At 49.6% G+C, this 20,319-nt stretch overlaps 1 protein-coding gene across 1 annotated transcript in view; it reads left to right on the forward strand.

Moving 5' to 3' along the window:
- The window catches only part of LOC144155064 (uncharacterized), a 134,351-nt gene that overhangs the window by 108,469 nt on the left and 5,563 nt on the right, over window positions 1–20,319 (forward strand). Inside the window, exons 3-5 of the mRNA XM_077686297.1 lie at window positions 10,720–10,993; window positions 14,441–14,605; window positions 18,256–18,336. Coding sequence (XP_077542423.1) covers window positions 10,720–10,993; window positions 14,441–14,605; window positions 18,256–18,336 — 520 coding nt within the window. The remainder of the gene's footprint in view (window positions 1–10,719; window positions 10,994–14,440; window positions 14,606–18,255; window positions 18,337–20,319) is intronic.

Raw genomic sequence — 20,319 nt, forward strand, 5'->3', positions numbered from 1 at the left:
ACGTAACCTGGTGTGCCGTGAGGTATGAGTGCTACACTAGTCTTTAAGTGCAATTTTTAGATGCCTTAGCATCTTGCTAAGGCATTGTTAGGACGTTTCACGGCCGAAGAAATACTATCAACCCCGCGTCACACGCCGGCTTTCGCAAGCTGGTCTATGACACACACCTGGCGCGTATACAGACCTACTGCTCCAGACTGCATGTCACATCAGAAATATTTGCACTTGTGAATCACATAATATACAGGTCCTTTGCCAAGACTTGCACTGCCCCACGTAAATATTAATCTCTAACGCGAAAATAATTTCTAACGCGAAAAAAAAAACGAAAATTGGAGCCGTGAACGTGGCCGGTATACAGTAGCAGCGGCAATGGCATGTCGGCAGTAGATCGTACGCTACCGGCAGTAGGGTCCCGCGGATGCTTTCGGAACGTTCCACCGAGGGCTCACAGTGGCGCACTCACATGCAGCACTCTTTCTGATAAAGCCAAGAACAAATTTTTGTTTTGGTGCCCGTAGCAGACATGACAAATACTTACCAAATATCGGTCCGCGCGTCGCTGCGCTTTTTAATGTCTTTTAAATGGTTGTTGAAACTTTCACGCACAGTCCCGACGGCAAAAAAGGTGAGCGCCGTTTTACTGCGGAACCAATGAATGCTAGCGCTGCGCCCTGTGGACATTATTCATCGACCTGACACGGGGCGTAAACTAAAGCACCTGATGATATGTCAAACAGCTATCAAGGAGGGGTAATGGGTTTTTTACTCCGAGCCGTTTCCGGCGTTACCGACTCACGTAGCAAGCACACTTTGCTGTTGTTAAAGTAGATGTTGATTACTATGGTACGCTAAAATTGTTTGCGGAAGCAAACAAGCAAGAGCAACGAAGGAAAATGAAAGCTGATTGCAATATATGGCCATAGTTAGAGGTAAGCGCTAAAACATTTACGAGGGTAGTCGAATTCTGGCATATGTTGGTTTGTGTGAATGCGCAGGAGTCATTCTGGGAAAAAAAGTATCCTGCAAAATCGTGTCAGAGGGGAAGCTTATCCGTTCTCTATCCTGCACGCTCCCTTTTCTCAGGGGCTGTAACCGGCGCATCTGCAGGAGGTTGAAGTAAGACAGGCCACGGGGTATGAACGAATAACGGGCGGGAAAATGGCTAGGCAGACGCGGAGTGAGCGCTAAAAGGCTACCGCTGTCGGGTGCCTAGATCCTGCGTGAATGCAACGGGGGCAGGATGCCAGCGGAACCCCCGTAAGCATTACCCGTTCGACAGCGTTAACCCGCCCCGGACACGGGCTAAGACGCACCATTCGCCGAGTTGGTTGGTCAATCTACGCATTTAACTGCGCTAAAAATGAACACCGGTGCGGTGAAAATTCAAGAACAGATAGAGGGCGCGCTATGTCTGCCTGTTCGTCCCTTTTGCCAGTGGTGTTGCCGAAAATATTTTCCGAGTGGTGCTAGAATTCACATTTGGGTTTCGAGTGTAAACCAACCATGGTTGACGTTCACAACATTCCTCGCGACAGTGTTTCGCTGTATCAATTCGCCCGGAAAACGAGGAGAAGAGCATTCGCTTGTAGAATCATCGTGCACATAATAAACGAAAACGTTTGCAGTTCTAGATTTCGGAAGGGGCTGATGCCCCATAAAGCAAATCATTAGCACTGCCCTGCCCTGTTGACCCCGTGTTATTTTGACGCTGTTTCGTAGCTCGGGCGCAGAGTGCATCCGGGGCCCCTGAGCATGCGGAAACCGCCGCGGTATATCTCGACGAGTATGTGTAGCTCATAAATTTGCCTCACAGCCGGGAGCGGGTGACAGCCAACCGCCGAGGCCGGGCTAGCGGCGCACGGGTGAAGATGCGGGGAAGGAGGAGCATGTACGACGTGTTTCTATGCCGCCAGTTCGCATGTCGAGTTGACAGGCGGGCGAAGCTTATCTTGGATGCAGAACTTGGTTTGCGTCAACGTCGCCGAATCGCCAGTCGAGCTCGCGTTCTGTTTGCGCATGTAGTTAGCTTCGAGATGCGTCCATTTGTCCGGCGGCGGAGCTGGCGAAGCATGGGATATGCGCGCGGAGCCTCCGTGTCGCAACCTGCGATAGCAATCGCGGCCTCTCGCGCGCCCTTCATTAATGTAAATGCGTCTCTCGGCAAGCGGCAATCTCTTACTGTCATCGCGAAGCCAATGACAACCGGACCATATCTTCTAGTACAAGCCTCCAAGGCGCCTTAAACGCGTGAGAAAAAGCCCCGATTCCACTCAGCTGGCTATCGTGGCGGAGCATTATATCGCGCTCGTACGTTCTTCGCAGCCTCGCCTATTCTCCTGCCTCCCCTCCTCGACGAAGATGCGTGGCGGGGAATATCCGCGCCTCTAAAGCAGCCTCCGTGCATGCCGGCAGGGGGGACGCGCACAATTACATGCCGCCCGAAATTAATCTCTATAAACGAACAGAACGGAAAAATGAGGCCGCCCTTAAACGACCATTTGGAAAAACGTGTAGCTCTTGTGAGAATTAATTCGACGATGAGGCCGCCTTTAAACGACCATTTGCGAAAATGTGTAGTGAGAACTGATTCGACGATCACTCGTTTCGTGGCCGGTACGAGCCCGTGCGGAGCCTTTACAAAATGTAATCGGTGCTGAAATTTATGGATAGTTTAGCCACGGCGGTACAATGGGGTTCCTGCACGTTCCCGCTGCGTGGATGCCAGCGCAGAGGTCAGCACTGCGTGTGCCTACATGTGCAGCCTACCGTGCTTTAAACGATGCGTCCGCACTTCGTTTACAACAGCCGCCAGGACAGTGTTGGCATTTAAATTCTGCAATCCCGTGCCTTGAAGTGAATTTGCTAACACTTATTCACGCGAAGTATTTCACATCTAATCCTCGTTTTAGCAGAGTCAAACAATACAGCGCCCTTCCACTTTGTGAAGGAGGATGACCAGCAAAGCTGCGGTGCCGAGCCTCAACGTGAGCGACAATGTGCTTCGACCGGGTTGTAGTCCAAGGGGTGCTCGAAGCAAAACACGGTTGTGTGTAATTTGCGATTGGGCATATACTTTCCGGTTAATTACCCGCATGAAACGTCGGCGAAGTAGAGTTTTATTCCAGTCGACAAACATGGGGCTGCCCGTTTCCCTCCCGTAGAAGCCCATGTGTTGACAGCAGAGGAGAATTCCACAATGTTTGCAACTTCACTTTTAACCATGTAATTTTGTAAAGTAATTAAAACTCGGCATAATGTGAGAGTCGCCTTAGCGGCTAATTTTTGTATATATTGCTTCGGGATAGTTTCGACAAAACAAGGGTTAGAGCCACTTTCTGTAATGATGCTCCCTCCGAAGATGGACGTGCTTCACTGTGCAACTGTCAGCTAGGTCGTGGCTCGAATGAACATCGAATAGGAGAAACTAGGGTTTGAGAATTTAAAAGGTTTAATAATAGAGACAACTGAGGTTACAGTGGATCAGGACAGAGGAGCATGGCGAGAAAACGTCTGACGCGGTGCACAGGCGTGGGGCGCGACTCCCCTGGGCGAACAGCACATACACGCACCACGCAAGAGTCCAAAGCTCGCACCATATATGGTGTATACATAGTCATGTACATAGTCAACGAGCGTGTACATAGTCATACATAGTCATACATAGTCAACGAGTGTGTATACACGCTCGTTGGTATAAACATCCAGCCGCAGTCGCTGCGGCGGCGGTGGTTTCAAGTGCTTCGTGCTCAAGGCTTGGTCCCCTCGGCAGGCCGCCGGTGTCTGCTTTCGTTTTCGCCTCTCGTCGCGAGAATTCTCGGATGCGTCGGGGACGGCTGACACAACCCTCAATGTGGGAACGCCACCTTATAAAAACAGAGCTTACAAGGATTTTATGAAGGTGGCTTCACCTCGAAACACAATTGCATTGCTAGGAACACGGTTTAACAGCAGAGCTGTTTAAGCTTTCAGTTCCTCCGTATACCGTAAGCAGAAAAAAATAGCAAGACAAAATACCGAGCGCACGTGAGCGTGCGACTAGTGAGGAGCGCTCGGCACCGGCCAGGCTTGTGCGTGGACTTGCGCCACGCGAGAAGCTAGCAAAAGATAACAAGAAAAACACCAAGCGCACGTGAGCGTGCGTGTCTTGAGGAGCGCCCGGCCTCGGGCAGCTAGACCTTCGAGAACGCACTGCCCTGCAGCGTTCGTGGCGTGATCTTTCGCGTGCTCTTCTCTTCGCCAGTTCACGTGCGTTCGCGTCTGAAGTGGAGAGCACAGACGCCGAGTTCGCGCTACAGACAGCGAGTTCGCGAAGCTGGTTGCCGCGGGTTCTAGCGCGTGCTAACGCGGTACACTTTTGGAGAGATGTGAAAGGATGCGGACAAAACAATCCGGGCATGCCAGTCATGGAGAACTTTCAACGGCAAGTTCGGAAATCCATGTGAGCTGCAACAGCTGAGTCTCCGGCGGAGGGAGAGGGGCGTCAGCTCTGCTGTTTCTCCGGGCTTGCACCACTAGTGCAAGCGGCGCCATTTTTTTTTCAGGGGAAATATAAGCCGTGTTAGAGCAAAATATGAAGGCCCTAGGGCATTTAAAAAAAAAAAATATGAGTTTTTCTATACGCTGAAGATGTGACGCACAGTTTTACGATCCCGGGAATTTGAGTCGACGCCGCAACGTGGCGCTACGCTCATGTGCGATTCTTGCCTACATCGCTCCGTTGCGGGAGGCAATCTTCTGGATCCTAGCCAGATGGACAGCTTTGCTGTAAAACAAGAAAAAAAAAAAAAAAGCCTACGGGGGTTGTCATCGTAGTATAAAACTAGTAGCCCGTTAGACGAGAACTAGTAGATATAATCGATCGATGTCGCGTTCAGTCCTTGAAACCAGTAAGGAGGAAATGCGCACATCTCTTGGCTCAATGCAGCAACCGTAAGCGTCCGAAAAAAAGCGCCGCCTGACTGCCAGTTTAGCGACCTAAAATCCCACCTTTGGGATCAACTTGCTCAGGTCATTTCATATACACTCGTTGTTTATAAAGACATCGAATTAAGTCGAAGCTGCAGGTTTCATATCATTCTTTTATTTCTTTTATTTTTGAATTAATAATATTTGCCCGCACTCTCCTCTTGGCTAGTTCAAGGATGGTTTGGCTAAACCAATGACCAAAGCGTAAGGGAAAAAGCGGAAAATTCGCAGGACTGTGCAGTGCTGGGGTCAATTCGCGGAATCATTATTCAATGTACTGTACATTGAATAATGATTCCTCGTATTGATGGTGGTCAGCGCGAACGGAAAGAACACACGAAGAAGAGAATATATGACACAGGCGCTGTCTAGCAACTGAAAATTTATTGGAAGAACACGTGTTATTTTAGCAACCAAGAAGGATTAAAAAATGATTAAATCATACATGAGTCACACATACATATCACGTATGCACTTACACACACGAACTGTCTAGGAAATCTACTTCTTCATATATTAGTGCGATATTTTTTGCCACCTGATTCCTTTTATAGTGAGACCTCTAAATGACACCTCTAAACTTATAAGGAAACTCTAAACTTATCTTCCGATGTACCTGAGGAGCATCGGAAGATAAGTTTAGAGATCCCAGAAGGCGTCATGACTGCGTGGAAGACTGGTCCAGCATCAAACTCGCCCATGCACCATGCATGTTAGTGAGAAGATGATGCGGTCTTTTCATAGAAATCTGTGTGTGAACTGGCACGTATGTTACATAATTGACACAGCGTGTACTTGTGTTACAGCCGTCACGTTTCTGTATAAAATTTTGAACAAAAGTGACATGCCTCTCTGGTGCATACGTAAACGCCGAATTAATACAGCTATGTCGTGAAAGAGAGTGCACCAAAGCAGACCGACCGTGTAATGGTTTCGCTTACCGTGGTGAAGTTCACACCGCAATGGACAGACGGCGGGGCGAAGCGCCATTTCCCGCGGCGCGAGCTAAAAAAACCCCTCTGCTGGAGGAGGGGCAGGGAGCGGGGATAATATACACGTGTATTATGGCGGGGACCAGCACGCAGAATGGAAACTGTCTGCAGATCTTGAGGATCAGGTTCTAAAAGAGGGAGCCGCCTCGGGCTCGGCTGCCTGAGGAGACCACCCCGGAGGACAGCGCAGCCGTGACGCCATGGGAACGGGCGGGAAAATGAAGCACCTAGTTACCTTCATAGGAGGGCGGCTCAAACGGCTGAAAGAAAACGCTCCGCCGTGTAGGCAATGCGAGTAAATGCGGATCGTCTAGTCCTTGTTGTTGTTCCTTTCCGCTGATTAGTGCTACAACAACGACGGCCTCGGACTATCACGAACAATCGCTATATGGGGCAGGTAACGGTGGTTTTTGGTTTGGTCCTGAAACCATGTGTTCTGAGGCCATCGTATCCCAGTAACTGGTGCATGGGTACGGTATCACGGTAGACGGTATGGGTACGGGTATGGGTGCATGGGTACGGTATACGGTATGGGTAGGAATGTCCAACGTGTCATGGGCGAAGTTTCTCTCTTCGAGCCAACGTGCTCGCCTCTGTGGTCGACAAATAAAGTCACGCAGAAGAAGGGCGAAGTGCCGCGCTGCAGAGGTGCGAACAGCTGCCCCTTTTCGGGGCAGGTCCTTGTTCCCTCGGGGCGAGCCCCTTGTCAGGGCGCTGTCAGGTGTCACCATCGCCATGTCGGGGCCAACGGGCCGACCCTTCGGTCCAGCATCCGATAAGCATCGCCTGCTGGCGCGCTGTCGCGTGATGCACGAGAGGGCGCTCCGCTTGTGAGTCAGCAGTTTATCTCGCATTCTCAGGTGTAGAGCGCGCGCACGACAGCTCGCGGCCCCGCGGAGAGAGGAGGGGCATTCCCGGGACCAGTTCGCTGCGCTGGCCGTCGGAGAGACCGGCGACATTCCTCGCGTTCGAAGCGTCGCCGATTGCGTCACGCTGAGCGTGTGTAACGACCCTCTCAATGTTCGAGGCGGTGCGACCGATAACGCTGGTCTCAATTCGGTCGCTGAGGGGAAAGTGCGCTCCGCCCGAGCACCTAGCCAGGCGGACGCGGCCGAGCGCGGCATCTTGCAAGTTCGTGCTCTTTCCGCCCCAGCCAAGCTCCGGCTCAGGTGGGCGTCGCGAGGAGCCCGCTGCCGACATGTACCGCCGCTCGAAGTTGACCGGACTCATTAGCCCCGAACTGAGATCAGTGAGCGCTGTTTAAGCAACGGTCGCGAACTGAGGCAAACTGGGAGATACGGGGTTATGTCTGCTCCCCTCCCCCCTACTTTTTTTTTCTTTCTAGAAACGTTGCTGGTCTGCCATTTTGTGATAACCAAATGTTGCTCCTCCTCTTGCAAGATGCTTTAACACTTCCAAATTGCCCTAGGGACATGAGAAAATTCGCCGTTTCTGCTTTGTTCTCACTTCCTCAGTGCAGGTTGGAGGGAACTTTTCCCGAAAGTATGTAGAGTACTTACAGTTCTGGCAAAGTTAGCGCCTCGCAAAGGCACAAGACGGCACCTCGCTGCTAAGGGAAAAAAAAAAATGGCCCCGTACCTGCTCACTTCGCTGCAAATATCGCCGAAAGGGGATAGTCTTCTGCCGCCTCTGCCACGTCAATGCCTCTCGTGTCTCCCTCCCGTTTCTCTCCTTGCGCGATAAGCACAGAGGAGGTTTTCTAAAACCAATTCAATTTTCGCGCGTCCACTGCTCGCACGCCATCTATTGGAACCTGCCGTTACTGTAGAACTTGGAACGCCGTCACAAGGTCCGAACTATAATAGTCGCATGCTCTCTTTGTATGTACGGGTCAAAATATTTTTTTCAACGCGTATTATTCTTTATTTGCAACGCAAAAATCAAGCAGCCATGTATTTTCAATTAATAAAACACCGAAGAACCGTTTATTTAATCATGTTTCGCCTCAGATATGCGTAACATATTCTTTTTTGCTGAACAATGTTAGCAAGTATGAAGTGCGTTTCCCGAATTGGTGGTTTGGAAAATGTGTTCCTATATGAACTTCTCCTTCAAAATTCTATAATAACTTTTGACCGGGGAGGGAGAGACGGACATACAGACCAACATTTTCGTGTTTAAGAGGGACTCACTTGACCACCTTTCTATGGGACGTACTAATTCATGACCCACAACCTTAAAAAGCATCGTGTGCCGGTACGAAAAGTTTTACAAATTTATAGAAATGTCCCCAAGAGCCCAGTTTGCCTCTTCATAAATATATCGCTTCTTTACTGAAACAAACAATAAACGCGTTTTCGTTTATTTAGTTTTCATTAGATTGCGCTAGCTGCTTAGCAAGCAAAAGTTTAATTTGTTTATTTCAGTGCAGAAGTGACACATCTCTAAAATAAGCAAACTAAGCCGTTGCGAACAGTGATATGCATTCGTAAAGCTTTTTGTATTGGTGCACCACGGTTTTTAAGTACGCGGGTCGGGAAGCAGTAAGCCCGTATGAATGTTGACAGGCGAGTCCCCCTTAAGTAGCCCAAGACAGACTATTGTCTTTAGAGCGCTTCAGAGAGGGACAGGATAGCGGCGTATTTACGGGTCATTTCACGCCGCCCGCGGTCTTCAGGCTTCGTATCGCAGGCCTTCACTACTGCCGCTGCTTTTTAAAGCGAAGCTTTATGTGGCTAGGCGAAAGGAATACCCGGCGGTCCTGTGTACGCAGAAAACTGCTCGGGCGCAACCCTATGCGCATGTGCGAAAAAAAAATTTTGTGTGACCTCGCTCTCTAAAAAGTCCCCGCAGGCCGACTTCGCCACAATGCTCCAGAATGACCAATCGATGTGGCCTAGTGTGCAAATTCGGCCAATGACGTGGCCGAGCATTGAGTTCAAACGAAAAAGGGCATTTATTTGTGCTGGTATATTGAGAAATGCGAAACGCCTTGCACGCTTTGCGTGTTGTCCCTTGGCGCATGCATTTTTTTAGTGAAATCATGTTGGGCTTCGTAATTCGTCGAATTCGCACACTAGACCACTGCCATTGGTCATTCGGAAGCACTGTGGTGAAGACGCCCTACGGGGACTTCTATGAATGCGGTTGATGTCTTGCATGGTTATTTGAGCTTGTCTCTCTGTAACCTGCGTGCTGCCCATAAAGATCCTCGATGTAGGGTGACCTGAACGGCGCGTGTGACGCATACACGACATTGCACTATGCACTGCGGTTTTTGTGAGCAATAGTGTACTATTTTGCATACCGGCTATGGGGCATGTCGAATCGCTTAAGACGACTGCCACGCACCAATTATTCAATGGTAATCAAGTATACTACGCAGTCCCTCCCGCTTCGAAAGTGAAAGATAGCCCGTATACAAAACATTTAACACATAATTTTGGCTGAGACTCTGATCAACAGGAGCTTTGACTAAACTGTGACGTTATTCTTGGTAATGGTGAGGCAAACGAGAAGAAAGAACCTCGATGGAAGCGGGACCTTTGACTACCCGAACGCTAGGTCTGCGAGCTTTAGCTCTTTCTCCCGTGGTTTTCGTTAGTTGCGCCTACGCCACCCAACTTACTTAGGAAGCTCACTTCCTCTCATCGCAGTCATGGAGGCCTCTGAGCGCCTCCAGGTACCGATTATTAAAGCGCCTCTTTCTATGCCTCACTGATGGCGTTCGATATCGCTGCATAACGCACTGCCGGAAAGCCAATTTCACACAATGGTTTTCCCAAAACGATGATGACGATAAGAGAAGGCATATTTAGCGCCTCACGAAAAAAAAAAAAATCCTTCCCCTGGTCGGAATCGCGTTATGTAGCCAACGTCTATCCAATTGCACCATTGCGACATGGCCGAAGAAATTAGGATTTTGTACTTCGACTTTGACTCACGTCGCATGGTAGAAAGCTTGGCGTTTCAACCATCTTTCTCGTTTGATGAAAGGGGCTTTGAATTTTTTTATGAAGTGCCGATATGGGATGAAACTTTAAATCTGTGCCTCATAAACGAAGCAATCGTCTGCGGTGTGACGTTGAATAGTGCACGCCGATTGTTTTTAAAACGAAACTTTAGTGTTCTCACCTATGGCGTCTGTAACGCGAAAACGCCCTGCAGGAAAGCGAACTTTCTCTGACGATGATGATGAATGATCGTGGGTGAAGGGAAATAGAAAAAAAAAAACGCTTCATTGCCCGGAATCGAACCTTAATCACTTGCGTTATGAATCCCGGGTCTATCCGATTGATACATTTTTTGTTTGTTTTCCACATAGTATTTATTGCACTTGATGTGAATATAGGAATTGATATTTACAACACATACTTACGACTATGTACACATACAAATCAGTTGATTACAAGATGAAACACAAAAGTAGACACAATGTCAAAACTTAGTCCAAACTCTGACGACAACTAAAGAATCCGTCAGGAGAAAGCTTTGCGTTCAACCATCGCCGTCGTTAGACGGAGGGGTGCATGTTTCTTTTTTCTTTCTATCGATAAGCAGGTCGTTTGTGCTGCAATAAAGCGTGGATGTTTGGCGTTTTCGTTTTCATTTTTTAAATCTAGCCTTCGGGCTTATAAAGCGACGAGTAGGTATGTAGAAATGGAAGCAGTAGAGCCATACACGGTGATAATAGTGCGCTGTCTAAGTCCATCCTCTACCAATGCTGCACAAGCCCCCGCAGTATATACGAGTTGTAAGCAATTCCACACAGCATCCCTCCTTGTCTCCCCCGTCGCAGGAGGATGTTCCCCACCGTGCGAGTTTCCTTCTCAGGAGTGCAGCCCGACGCTCGGTACATTGTGCTCCTGGACATCGTGCCCGTGGACAACAAGCGGTACCGGTATGCGTACCACCGCTCCTCGTGGCTGGTGGCCGGCAAGGCGGACCCCCCGTCGCCGGCGCGCCTCTACGCGCACCCCGACTGCCCCTTCACGGGGGACCAGCTGCGCAAGCAGGTCGTCTCCTTCGAGAAGGTCAAGCTCACAAACAACGAGATGGACAAGCAGGGACACGTGAGTGGCCTGTGCCCCTTCGGAAGCTGGGCCATGAGTAAACCCTCGTTAGAGCGTTTTAGCATGCCGTGTGTACCGCGTCTTCCGTGTGTACCGGGACCCGACTGGGCATGTGCGCATCCGTTCCGGTAGGGTGGTTTAGCTCCGCTGACGGGTGTTCGGCCCTCGCTGTGCCCGCTCATTCGTTCCGCGGAGGGGTGGCCCGCCCGCCGTGCCCGCGCGCGCATGCGCACTCGGGTCTTGGTACACATGGTACTTGCGGAACACACGGTAAGCTACAACTCTCTATTACGACAAAGCCCTAGGGACAGGAAACCAATTTGGTTATAAGCGGTACTCCGTCATAAGCGGTTGTCTGTCCGCGCACTTTAGTTCAGGCCGTGAAAAACTTCGAAGGAAACGAGAAATCGAATGAAGCGGTTTCGTTATAATGATGGTTTACTGGATATGCTTGAGCGGGCAAGGCGACTACATAGGGAAGTACAGACGCACAGTGATGTTTTGCTGGAGCGCATTTGCTTTCATCTACTTGAGACAAAAAAACTAAAACCCGTTGACCTTCGGGACACGCCCTGCGCTCACGGCACCTATAATGTTCGGTTGTTGCACACAACCGTTTGTGAACGGGTGAAACTTAGCACTGGAGGATTGGCGCCGTTTCAAGCTCGTTGGGCCTTCTCTGGTGCATTCAGCGGGCGTGTGAACGCGACGAAGGATTCACTTTAATCTGGCGACGATTATACGGTTCTAGCCTTGGCGTCATTCTGAGAATGCGTATATGAAAGGCAGCTGCTGTGAAGCGTTTGAAACGGAACACTTGGCGGCGTTGAAAAATTTTCAAGGTCAAGCGTACGATTTAGTGCGTGCGTTTTTTGACGCCTTGAGGCGTATCTGAAGTATAAATCTGAAGTCAGCACTTCAGCCAGTGCGGCAAGTAAACGATGCTAGCGCACATCGAGAAGATACGCTTGCGTCTAGTGCGAATTCGTATTTTAGAACCACGAACGCGTGGTAGTGGAAGGTCGAATTGAGATGATATTGGTTTGTGCGTGCGTTTACTTCCAAGGGAGGCTATTGCCGTCGGCGACCGGTATTTCGACGATTTGTGACAGGCTGCGAGCGCCGGAGCCGCAGAGGGAAGGGAGCGTCAGAAGGAGATTAGCGGGCGCACTTAAGCAGATCGCGACACGTAATGACTTTGGACAGAAATGCTCGCCGGGAATTCCTTGGACGGGCCGACGTGTCCACTCCCCCCTAGCGGGGCGCGCGAAACAGTTGGGGCATAATACTCGCGTCACGCGGGGAGTCTCGCTCGAACCAGACCGAGTTGTAATTCGCGGTTTGCATATTTATAAGCGCCTGCCACGAAACCTATTATCCCAGGGTCATTGAAACGCCGCCCGGCTCAGCCTGCGACGGCCCCAAAAAGCGAGGGGGGAACGGGGCCGTGACGGAGCATGCATATTCTGAGGAGGAGTCGCCGCCGCTGTGACATATCCGAAGATGATACAGACGACGCAGTGGCGAACAACAAGCTGTCACGAGAGCCGACTTTGACGAAAATGGATGGGGCTCAGTTGTGGCCGACTCATGAGACACGCGCACCGTGTCGACTGCACACCCGGCCCCCGCGGCGGGGCGCCTGTTCGGAGAACAATTACCCAGCATCACACGGCCGCAGGCTCGCCCCGGGCGCGGCGCGGAATGCGCGCTCGGACACTCGGTGCGCGTTGCGCAAGGAGGCTCCGCTTTGCCCCCCCTCCGAGTGTCCGAAGCGTGCACCGCTTCTCGTCGCCGCTGCGCATTGCCGACCGTGCAGGTCTCGGCTGTTCTACTGCACACCAGCTGGTTCGATCGCGGCGGCCGTGTTTCGGCGGAACGCCGAGGTTTTATTGCACCTCAAAAATAGAACCTAGTTGGTTCATTGCGTAGGCTAGGCGCTTTTTCGGTGCGTAAAATCCCGATTTTGAATTTTGTCCCGAGCTTAGTTTTATTTAGCGACTTAGGTTTAAGCATAAGCCGTCGCCGTTCAGCTTGTTTTAGCGCGAGAGGGTGATACCTGCCCGACATCGTAAAATCGCGCCTGTCGTTCCGTCGGACTGTGAAGCCTGTCAGTCAAGGTGACAGCGCGAAAGAATGTCGCAGATGAAGACAGAGCGTTGGTAGGTAGCGCCCAAGGGCTTCGGGCGTGTAAATTCTTAAAAATAAAGATAAAAAAAAAACAACACAATACCCAATACCCCCCCCCCCCCCCCCCGCGAGTGCTACCACCAGCGTTCACGTTAGTGAAGCGAGTTTAAACTTTTGTTAAAGTTGTCTTATGAAGGTACGCGATCACTAAAGATTTACCTTCGTACTCCACCAGCTCATAACCCCAAATACACACCAGCGCTCTCCCCAATGCAAAGAAAAGGACACCATTAAAACTTCCCCTAAGGTGTCCTAGACATATATCGCTTGAATAAATTTTTTATTTCGATAAATTTTGAAGTGCTCTTATATCCAGTTGAATATTTATGAAAAACTTGTTGACATCACCTTAAATCACATTGAAAATTTGTACAGGTGCATTTGACCACGATTTTTTTTTATTTTGCTTCATTACCGTTATTTCTTTTCTGTTCTCATCAGCACCTAAACGACAAAACATGGTTGTAACTGGCACGTTTCCTTCCGAAGTTTTTGCACATGCATGATAGCTTTAAAGCACATCCCATAACGGTGTCTCGGTCTTTTATATCCATTTCAATCGCCTCGTTGAGAATGCCCTGCAGCTTAGCTGTGTCGAATTCCGCGTAATTTCGCATGCGTAGTGATATCAGTGGAGAACAAACAACCCTGTCTAATGCGCATGGATGTTGGAATGCGTTGGTGCATTGCTTCAGTGATCATTGAAACTTGCCTGGATGCGATAACAGGCTAACCATCTAAAAAAATTACTCGACAGCTCGGTTTTGCAATGACGTGGCACCCACCGTGTCGGTCGTTTAATCATATCAAAGTATCAGAGCGACATGACACCTCAATAAATTGAGAAATTTAAAAACTGCGCCCGTCCTTGCTAGGGTTAAGTTGTAGCTGATCAGCACGTCACAGAACTCATTTTCCTGATTTCGCGCAATATCAGTGTGTTGTCTTCCAACCTGACTACGCGAGAAAGTCATGCCTGTGCTAGCTTATTCCTTTCTGCCTGAGGACTCCTAAGACATGAAAGCTTCATTTTGTCTCCTGTCCTTCTTCCTTTTCCCCCCCTTAATAATGGACAATCTTGCGCTGGGTAGGAAATTGTGACACATACAACTATCCATGTGGTGCCTGCCAACTTCGAGAATAAAAAGAAAGAGAAAATAACTTCATGAGATGTGCACTGCTAGGAGCCTGCGTGAGTGTGCGTCAACATTGTTTTCCCCCCTCTCTCTCTTTTCTCCGCACCTTCTCTGTCTGCAGATTGTTTTGAACTCGATGCACAAATATCAGCCTCGCATTCATCTGGTCAAGCGGCGGCATAACGCCCCGAACGTTCCCGTTAACGACCTCGAGGCCGAACAGTTTCGGACGTACGTGTTTCCCGAGACGGTGTTCACAGCTGTCACGGCCTACCAGAATCAGCTGGTAAGTGCGTGCGCGCAGCTGCTGCGCTCTAATAGCAAACTGCTGCTGCTGGGGGAGACCAGCAACTAAGTCGCTGTTGGAACGCCACGGGCTGACGATACTGTATCAACAGCGGCACTGTAGCAATGACCAGCATGTACTGCCTCGAACTGTGGGACGTATACTTGGCTGAACGAATGGCCAAGTCTTTGAAATACTAAATGTCTCAGTTACGCACTGTTGCAGGTGCGGTATATTTGTTCGTGAGAGCTGCACTGGTTGTGACAGGTGCAGCATTTCCAAACAAAAGAGCGCACAAGCATTGTGCTATTGTGTTTGGAACAAGCTTTCATCTTCAATGTGGAAATTACACAATACTCGATAACTTTTTTCATAAGGAATTGTAAAGGGCGGCTGCTTACAGTGTGAAAGGGCTTCGGAAAGCTCGGGTTGGTGCATTTTCGCGCTGTACATTACTGAACCATTATGCTTGTTAAGATTTTATGTTTAAAAGAAAGTACGCAGTTACGTTTTCTTCCTATTTTTTTATTCGCAAACTTCTACAACCCGTAACGGTACGTGTCTGGCTTAAAATTTGTTGCACTGTTGAGTATGAAGTTGCGTATGCTATTCACGGCCGCGACAGCCGCATGCCTTAAAGAAACAAAATATTTGTAATTTAAAAAAAATCGCGCCAATTCACCCGGTGAATGTGGTTGGAAAGCAAAGCTGTAAACGGCCCCCATAACGATTACCCATGCGACGTCACTTAAATTCACTCACATCGCTCTACAAATAGTAAAACCAGAGAAAAGTGAAATGCACTTAACCACACCATTTATTACTTCAAAGAGATATTCTTGGTAAGGTTAAATCAATGCATGATGGATGACCGGTGTTTGGTTGAGTTGTATTGGTGTAGCACAAGAGTGGAAACTTTTTTTATAAAATTAAAGCTCCAACCCGGTGTTAGACGGTCTGACTTCTCCGTCTCTGCGCCGCGGACGGTGGCGACGAGATTTGCGGCAGAGAAGGAGGAGGAGGAGGAAGAAATACTTCAGTTCAGATATCTGAACGGCCCAGAGTGCAGCCCTGGGGAGTGATTCCTTCTTCTGTGTGGCCCATATACAGTCCGCGCGGCCTGTGTTCTGTCCACCCGCTGAAGCTGGGTAGGTAGACGGGGTTTGGACAGCAGCATCTCCCATTGCTCTTGTTGGGTAGTTGACGGAAAGAGAGGAGGGTGCTCTGGTCTAAAGTCGCACACCCCGATTACGGTGCGGAGTGTTCCCACTTCTGAGCAAAATTGACATTCAGCGTCGTAGCGATTCGGAAGCATTAGGTGAAGACGCGTAGGCTGTGGGAAGGAGCCCGGATTATATGAGCCGTAGGGTGCTCTGGAATGGTCAGGGTAAAGCGAAGGTACGGTCTGTCTCAGAAGGCGATAATGCTGGGTTATCTCCCTCAACGGGACAAGCGGGTGACTGCCCTCGTGCAGCTCCATAGCACGGGAGGTAAAAGCGCAGGCTTGTGGTGGGCGTATTTGTTTCCCGCCATTGAAGCGTGAGAGGGTGTCCAGATGAGCTGAATGGAACCGTTTGGGGAGCGGTTTTTTAGCACGCGCAGTGTAGGTCAGGACACCTAACACTACTGGTAATTCCAGTAGACTTGCTGGGAATCGGTGACTACCCTCCGTACCCCTGGTTAAGTGAGAGCCAAGGTGATGGCTGCCTGTTCTGCTGCCGTCAATTCTTGGGTCCTAAGCGAGGTACACGCAAGGAGGTTGGTTCTGGAGGTAGCCACGATGATGGCGTATTGCTGCCCTCGATGTTTGGAGGCGTCTGTGTAGATAACTGCATGATCCCCAACGAGGGTGGTGTTTAGCGCTTGAGCCCGCGCTTTTCGATGACCCTCGGCATGTGAGGGGTTCATATTTTTAAGCAAAGGGAGCATCTTTAGTTTTAGTCGCCAAGAGTCTGGGAGTACGTCAAGCGGAGTGACATCCTGGGCTGCAAAGCCAATCGGGTGAAGCATGCGGTTACCCACCGAAGTTCTGAGTCGGCCCTTCTGGTTAGAAAGATGGCCTTCTATCAGCTCTTCCACCGTGTTGTGGAGCCCTGTACTAAGCAGCCTCTGTGTGGACGCACTCATGAGAAGACCAATGGCCTGCTTGAATGCATTTCTAATCATTATATAAAGCATCTCTATGTCTTCCTTGTCGAGAAGAAGACAGGGGGTTGACGTAAGTGACTTTCGAGAGGACAAAAGCTTCAAATAATCGAAAGGTACCGGATTCCTATAGACCTCGCTTCTTGGTGACAACTCGCCTGATCATGTGTATGATTTGATTAATGCTGTTTTTGAGGCGCGGCAAGCAGACGTCACTCTTGGTGTTAGCCTCGAGATGTAGGCCCAGGATCTTGATGCTGGGGCTTGGAGTGATGTCCTGGCCATCAAGGAGTATTTGAATGCATTCCTTCGTTTGGCGTGTGGGCGGACGACAAGGAGCTGTGTTTGTTTACGTGAACACTGGAGGCCACAGGCATTTGCACATTAGCGTACTAGTAGTGAGATGCCATGAATTGGTGTGAGCTTCCTTTAATTTTTGTAACTCTTAGCAGATGAGCAAGGTGCGCACAGGGCTGCTAGACGGGCGTGAGTGGTCGCGTGACGCTTTCACGTCGCATTCCGCGAGAACGCAGAGGGTAAACCCGTAGATGTGCTTGGTGAGTACACCACCCGTTTTCCCCGTCTTCACGTGGGGTCGTAGCTAAATCGGCAAGACAACGGGCTCTCGCTTTGTTAGTCTATTAGTTCCAGGTTCGATTCCCGGCGGTGCCAGTAAATTCTTTTATTTGTTCGCTGGAGTTTTCTGGTGACACCAACGGTCGCGAAAGAACCCTTGGGGGGTAGAGGTAAAAAGCTTTGCTTTAAAAACAACCTCGGGTACGCATATTTCTTGCGTGATAAACAATCGGCCTCGTATCTGGTAACTTCGCTGCAAATATCGTTGAAAGGCGATACTCTTCTGCCGCGCGAGTCGACACGTAAATGCCTTTTATATCCCCCGCCAACCTCTGATGCTCCTCCCCTCCCTCCTGCTCTTCCCACGATAAAAAAGGAAGAGGTTTGCTAAAGTCAATTCAATTTTCCCGCGTTCCACTGCTCGCACCATCTACTGGAACCTTTTGTTACGGTTGAACTTACACAACACTGCCACGAGATCCAGCCTCGCGCGAGTTCTTGTATTTTTTGCGTCGTAATATTGTTTTCAGAGTGCATTTTTTATTTGCTACCGCAGATATCAAGCACACATTCATTTTCAATTGCAACCATACTGAGCGCCCCAGTTGTACGTGTAAATTTTGCCTAAAATAGGCTTAGTGTTTTCTTTTTGCTCAACAATGCTGACAAGCATGAAGTACGTTTCCAGATTATGCTTCTGAAAGAGCTATATAGGCTTCTTGTTCAAGAATTCGTTTAACTTTTGACTGGATGTTTGAACCAAGGGACTGGGAAACCAAAATTTTAGGGTTTAAGTAAAAAAGCAAAACCGCTTACCTTTCTTCCACGGGAAAGTAGGGCGCATTTTATATGCTTTGTATTATGTCTTATGTTAACCGCAAGTTCGAAATGTTCAAACGAGCAATTTTTCTTTTTTTTTCCCTTTTCAGATAACGAAATTAAAAATTGACAGCAACCCATTTGCCAAGGGCTTCCGGGACTCATCGCGGCTCACGGAACTTGAAAGGCAAGTATCTGAACTCGTCTTATAATTCTGGTGTTTTTATTGTACGTCATCAAGCGGTTTGTCTAAATGAGATGTACCGGTAACCGAAATACACGTTCCCATCGCGGCTCTTTCTGCTTTTTATTATTTTTTTGAAGCCGGAAAACGTAAATGCCCGTGTGTTGAGATTTCGATGCCGGTTAATTTAAACCTCCCAAGGTGTTCTAACTTAATCCGTAGCTTTCCGCAGCGCCGCACATCATAGCCTCGGTGTATACCTTCGGTGCGGTAAACTTCCCCAGATTTGAATTTAAATCGTAATGCACCGCACCATATAAAAATGCTTGCGGGAATTAAAGCGGCGTTATGAACAAATTGTGCTCGTCCAGATTTTACGGCCTAAGCTGAGTTATTTGGCTTACATAAAGTCAACGTCTCAAGCAAACTAAGTTTCGTCTCATGACGCAGTCTACTGATGGCTCTCCGTAGGCTCTATAGTCTATATGGCTGCTAACGAAAAGTATTTGGGGCATTATCTGTTTTTTTTTTTCATTTGTTTTACTATTACATTTTCTTGGAATGACGTACAGCACCTTGTCGGGACCGGCAATAACACTCCTACGCCCTACGCACTGTTTGTACGTGTAAGCGCCAAGCAAAAAGCGAAGGATCGGGTATGGTAAGCGACCGACCAGACATACCTGTTAGTAGTACAGCCACCGGATTTTTTAAAATAATATCGCGGGAGCGTCGACGTGCGGGTGGGTCAGCGCCCTATCACGGTAGAAAGCAGCGAAATGAGCGAGAATAGATCGCACAGTTCGCAAGCGCAGAATGGTTGCGCCAGTGCAACCGTCGTCTGCTAGGCTGTTCCCACAATCACTACACAACCTGTTCCCGCTGGTAACCAACCTGCTATCTTTATTGCCGGGTGGTGACAGACAGAGATTTCTCGTGCGCCTTGTCCACGGAAATGAAGATAGGAGGCTGATATATCGCAAGCGGAAAGGGGTTGTGTCGCACGTGCGGGAACACCCTAGCAGACGACGGTTGCACTGGCGGGACCAGTCTGCGCATGCGAACCGTGCGATCTATTCTCGCTCGTTCCGCCGCTTTCTACCGCGATAGGGCGCTGATCCATCCGCCAATCGACGTTCCCGCGACATTATCAAGAAATTCGGTGGCTGTACATGGCTTGGGTGCAGGGTTCCTCCCAGAAAATAGAGTAGAGGGAGGGGATGGGTGCAGCTGGGTAATGCTTATGGCATTTTGTTTGCGTGGCTGTAATGATGAATACAGCACTTATCGATAAATGGTGGTTCGATTTTGGGTTACACAAAACGTCTTCCCTCTGAGGAATGTCGCCGTTAGCGTGGAGGAATGTCGACTGCGTCCACGCCCGATTACGTGGATGTGCCGGACGCAGAAGCGCATGCCGTCACAGTTTGGGGCTCCCGTAAGCTGTTGCGCTGGTCACCGTGGCCGGTACCGCGTAAACATTTTGTCGTTAACTTGTTGAGTGATATGTGAACGAACATAGGGACATTCCCGGTGCCTCTTCTTGGCATGTAGCGACAAACCGGACGCAATGACGTAGTGGCGCCTTGTAGCTATAAGGAAGGTAGTTCACAGTCGCGGCTGCGAACAAGAACGACCGTTGTTCGCCGCCATCTATACGAGAATTTTTGTGCACGCGAAGACCGCTGGGCCGGATTAACCCGGAGGCCCTTCACATTTCGGCGTGGCTCAATATTCGGGCGGTTTCCTCGGCAGCCGACCGAATTGGAATTTCGAGGCGTCGTCCCTGGAGTCGTGCCTCCGGTGTCGCTTCGAAGCGCGTGGCTGCACCGTGGCTCGCGGCCAGGTCCTGGCGCAGCGCCGCCGTGCGTGTTGCTTCGCTCGAAGGCCGCTGTAAAATAAATCCCGGTATACCGGCTTGTCCTGGGCAGGCCGCGGAATCGTCAACTGCGCGTTGACGTGCCTTCGAAGGACACGCACGTGATCCTAT

This window comes from Haemaphysalis longicornis, unplaced genomic scaffold (assembly GCF_048455015.1).
Source record: "Haemaphysalis longicornis isolate Haplotype H1 unplaced genomic scaffold, Haemaphysalis longicornis Haplotype H1 scaffold_1, whole genome shotgun sequence".
NCBI classification, from domain to species: domain Eukaryota; kingdom Metazoa; phylum Arthropoda; class Arachnida; order Ixodida; family Ixodidae; genus Haemaphysalis; species Haemaphysalis longicornis.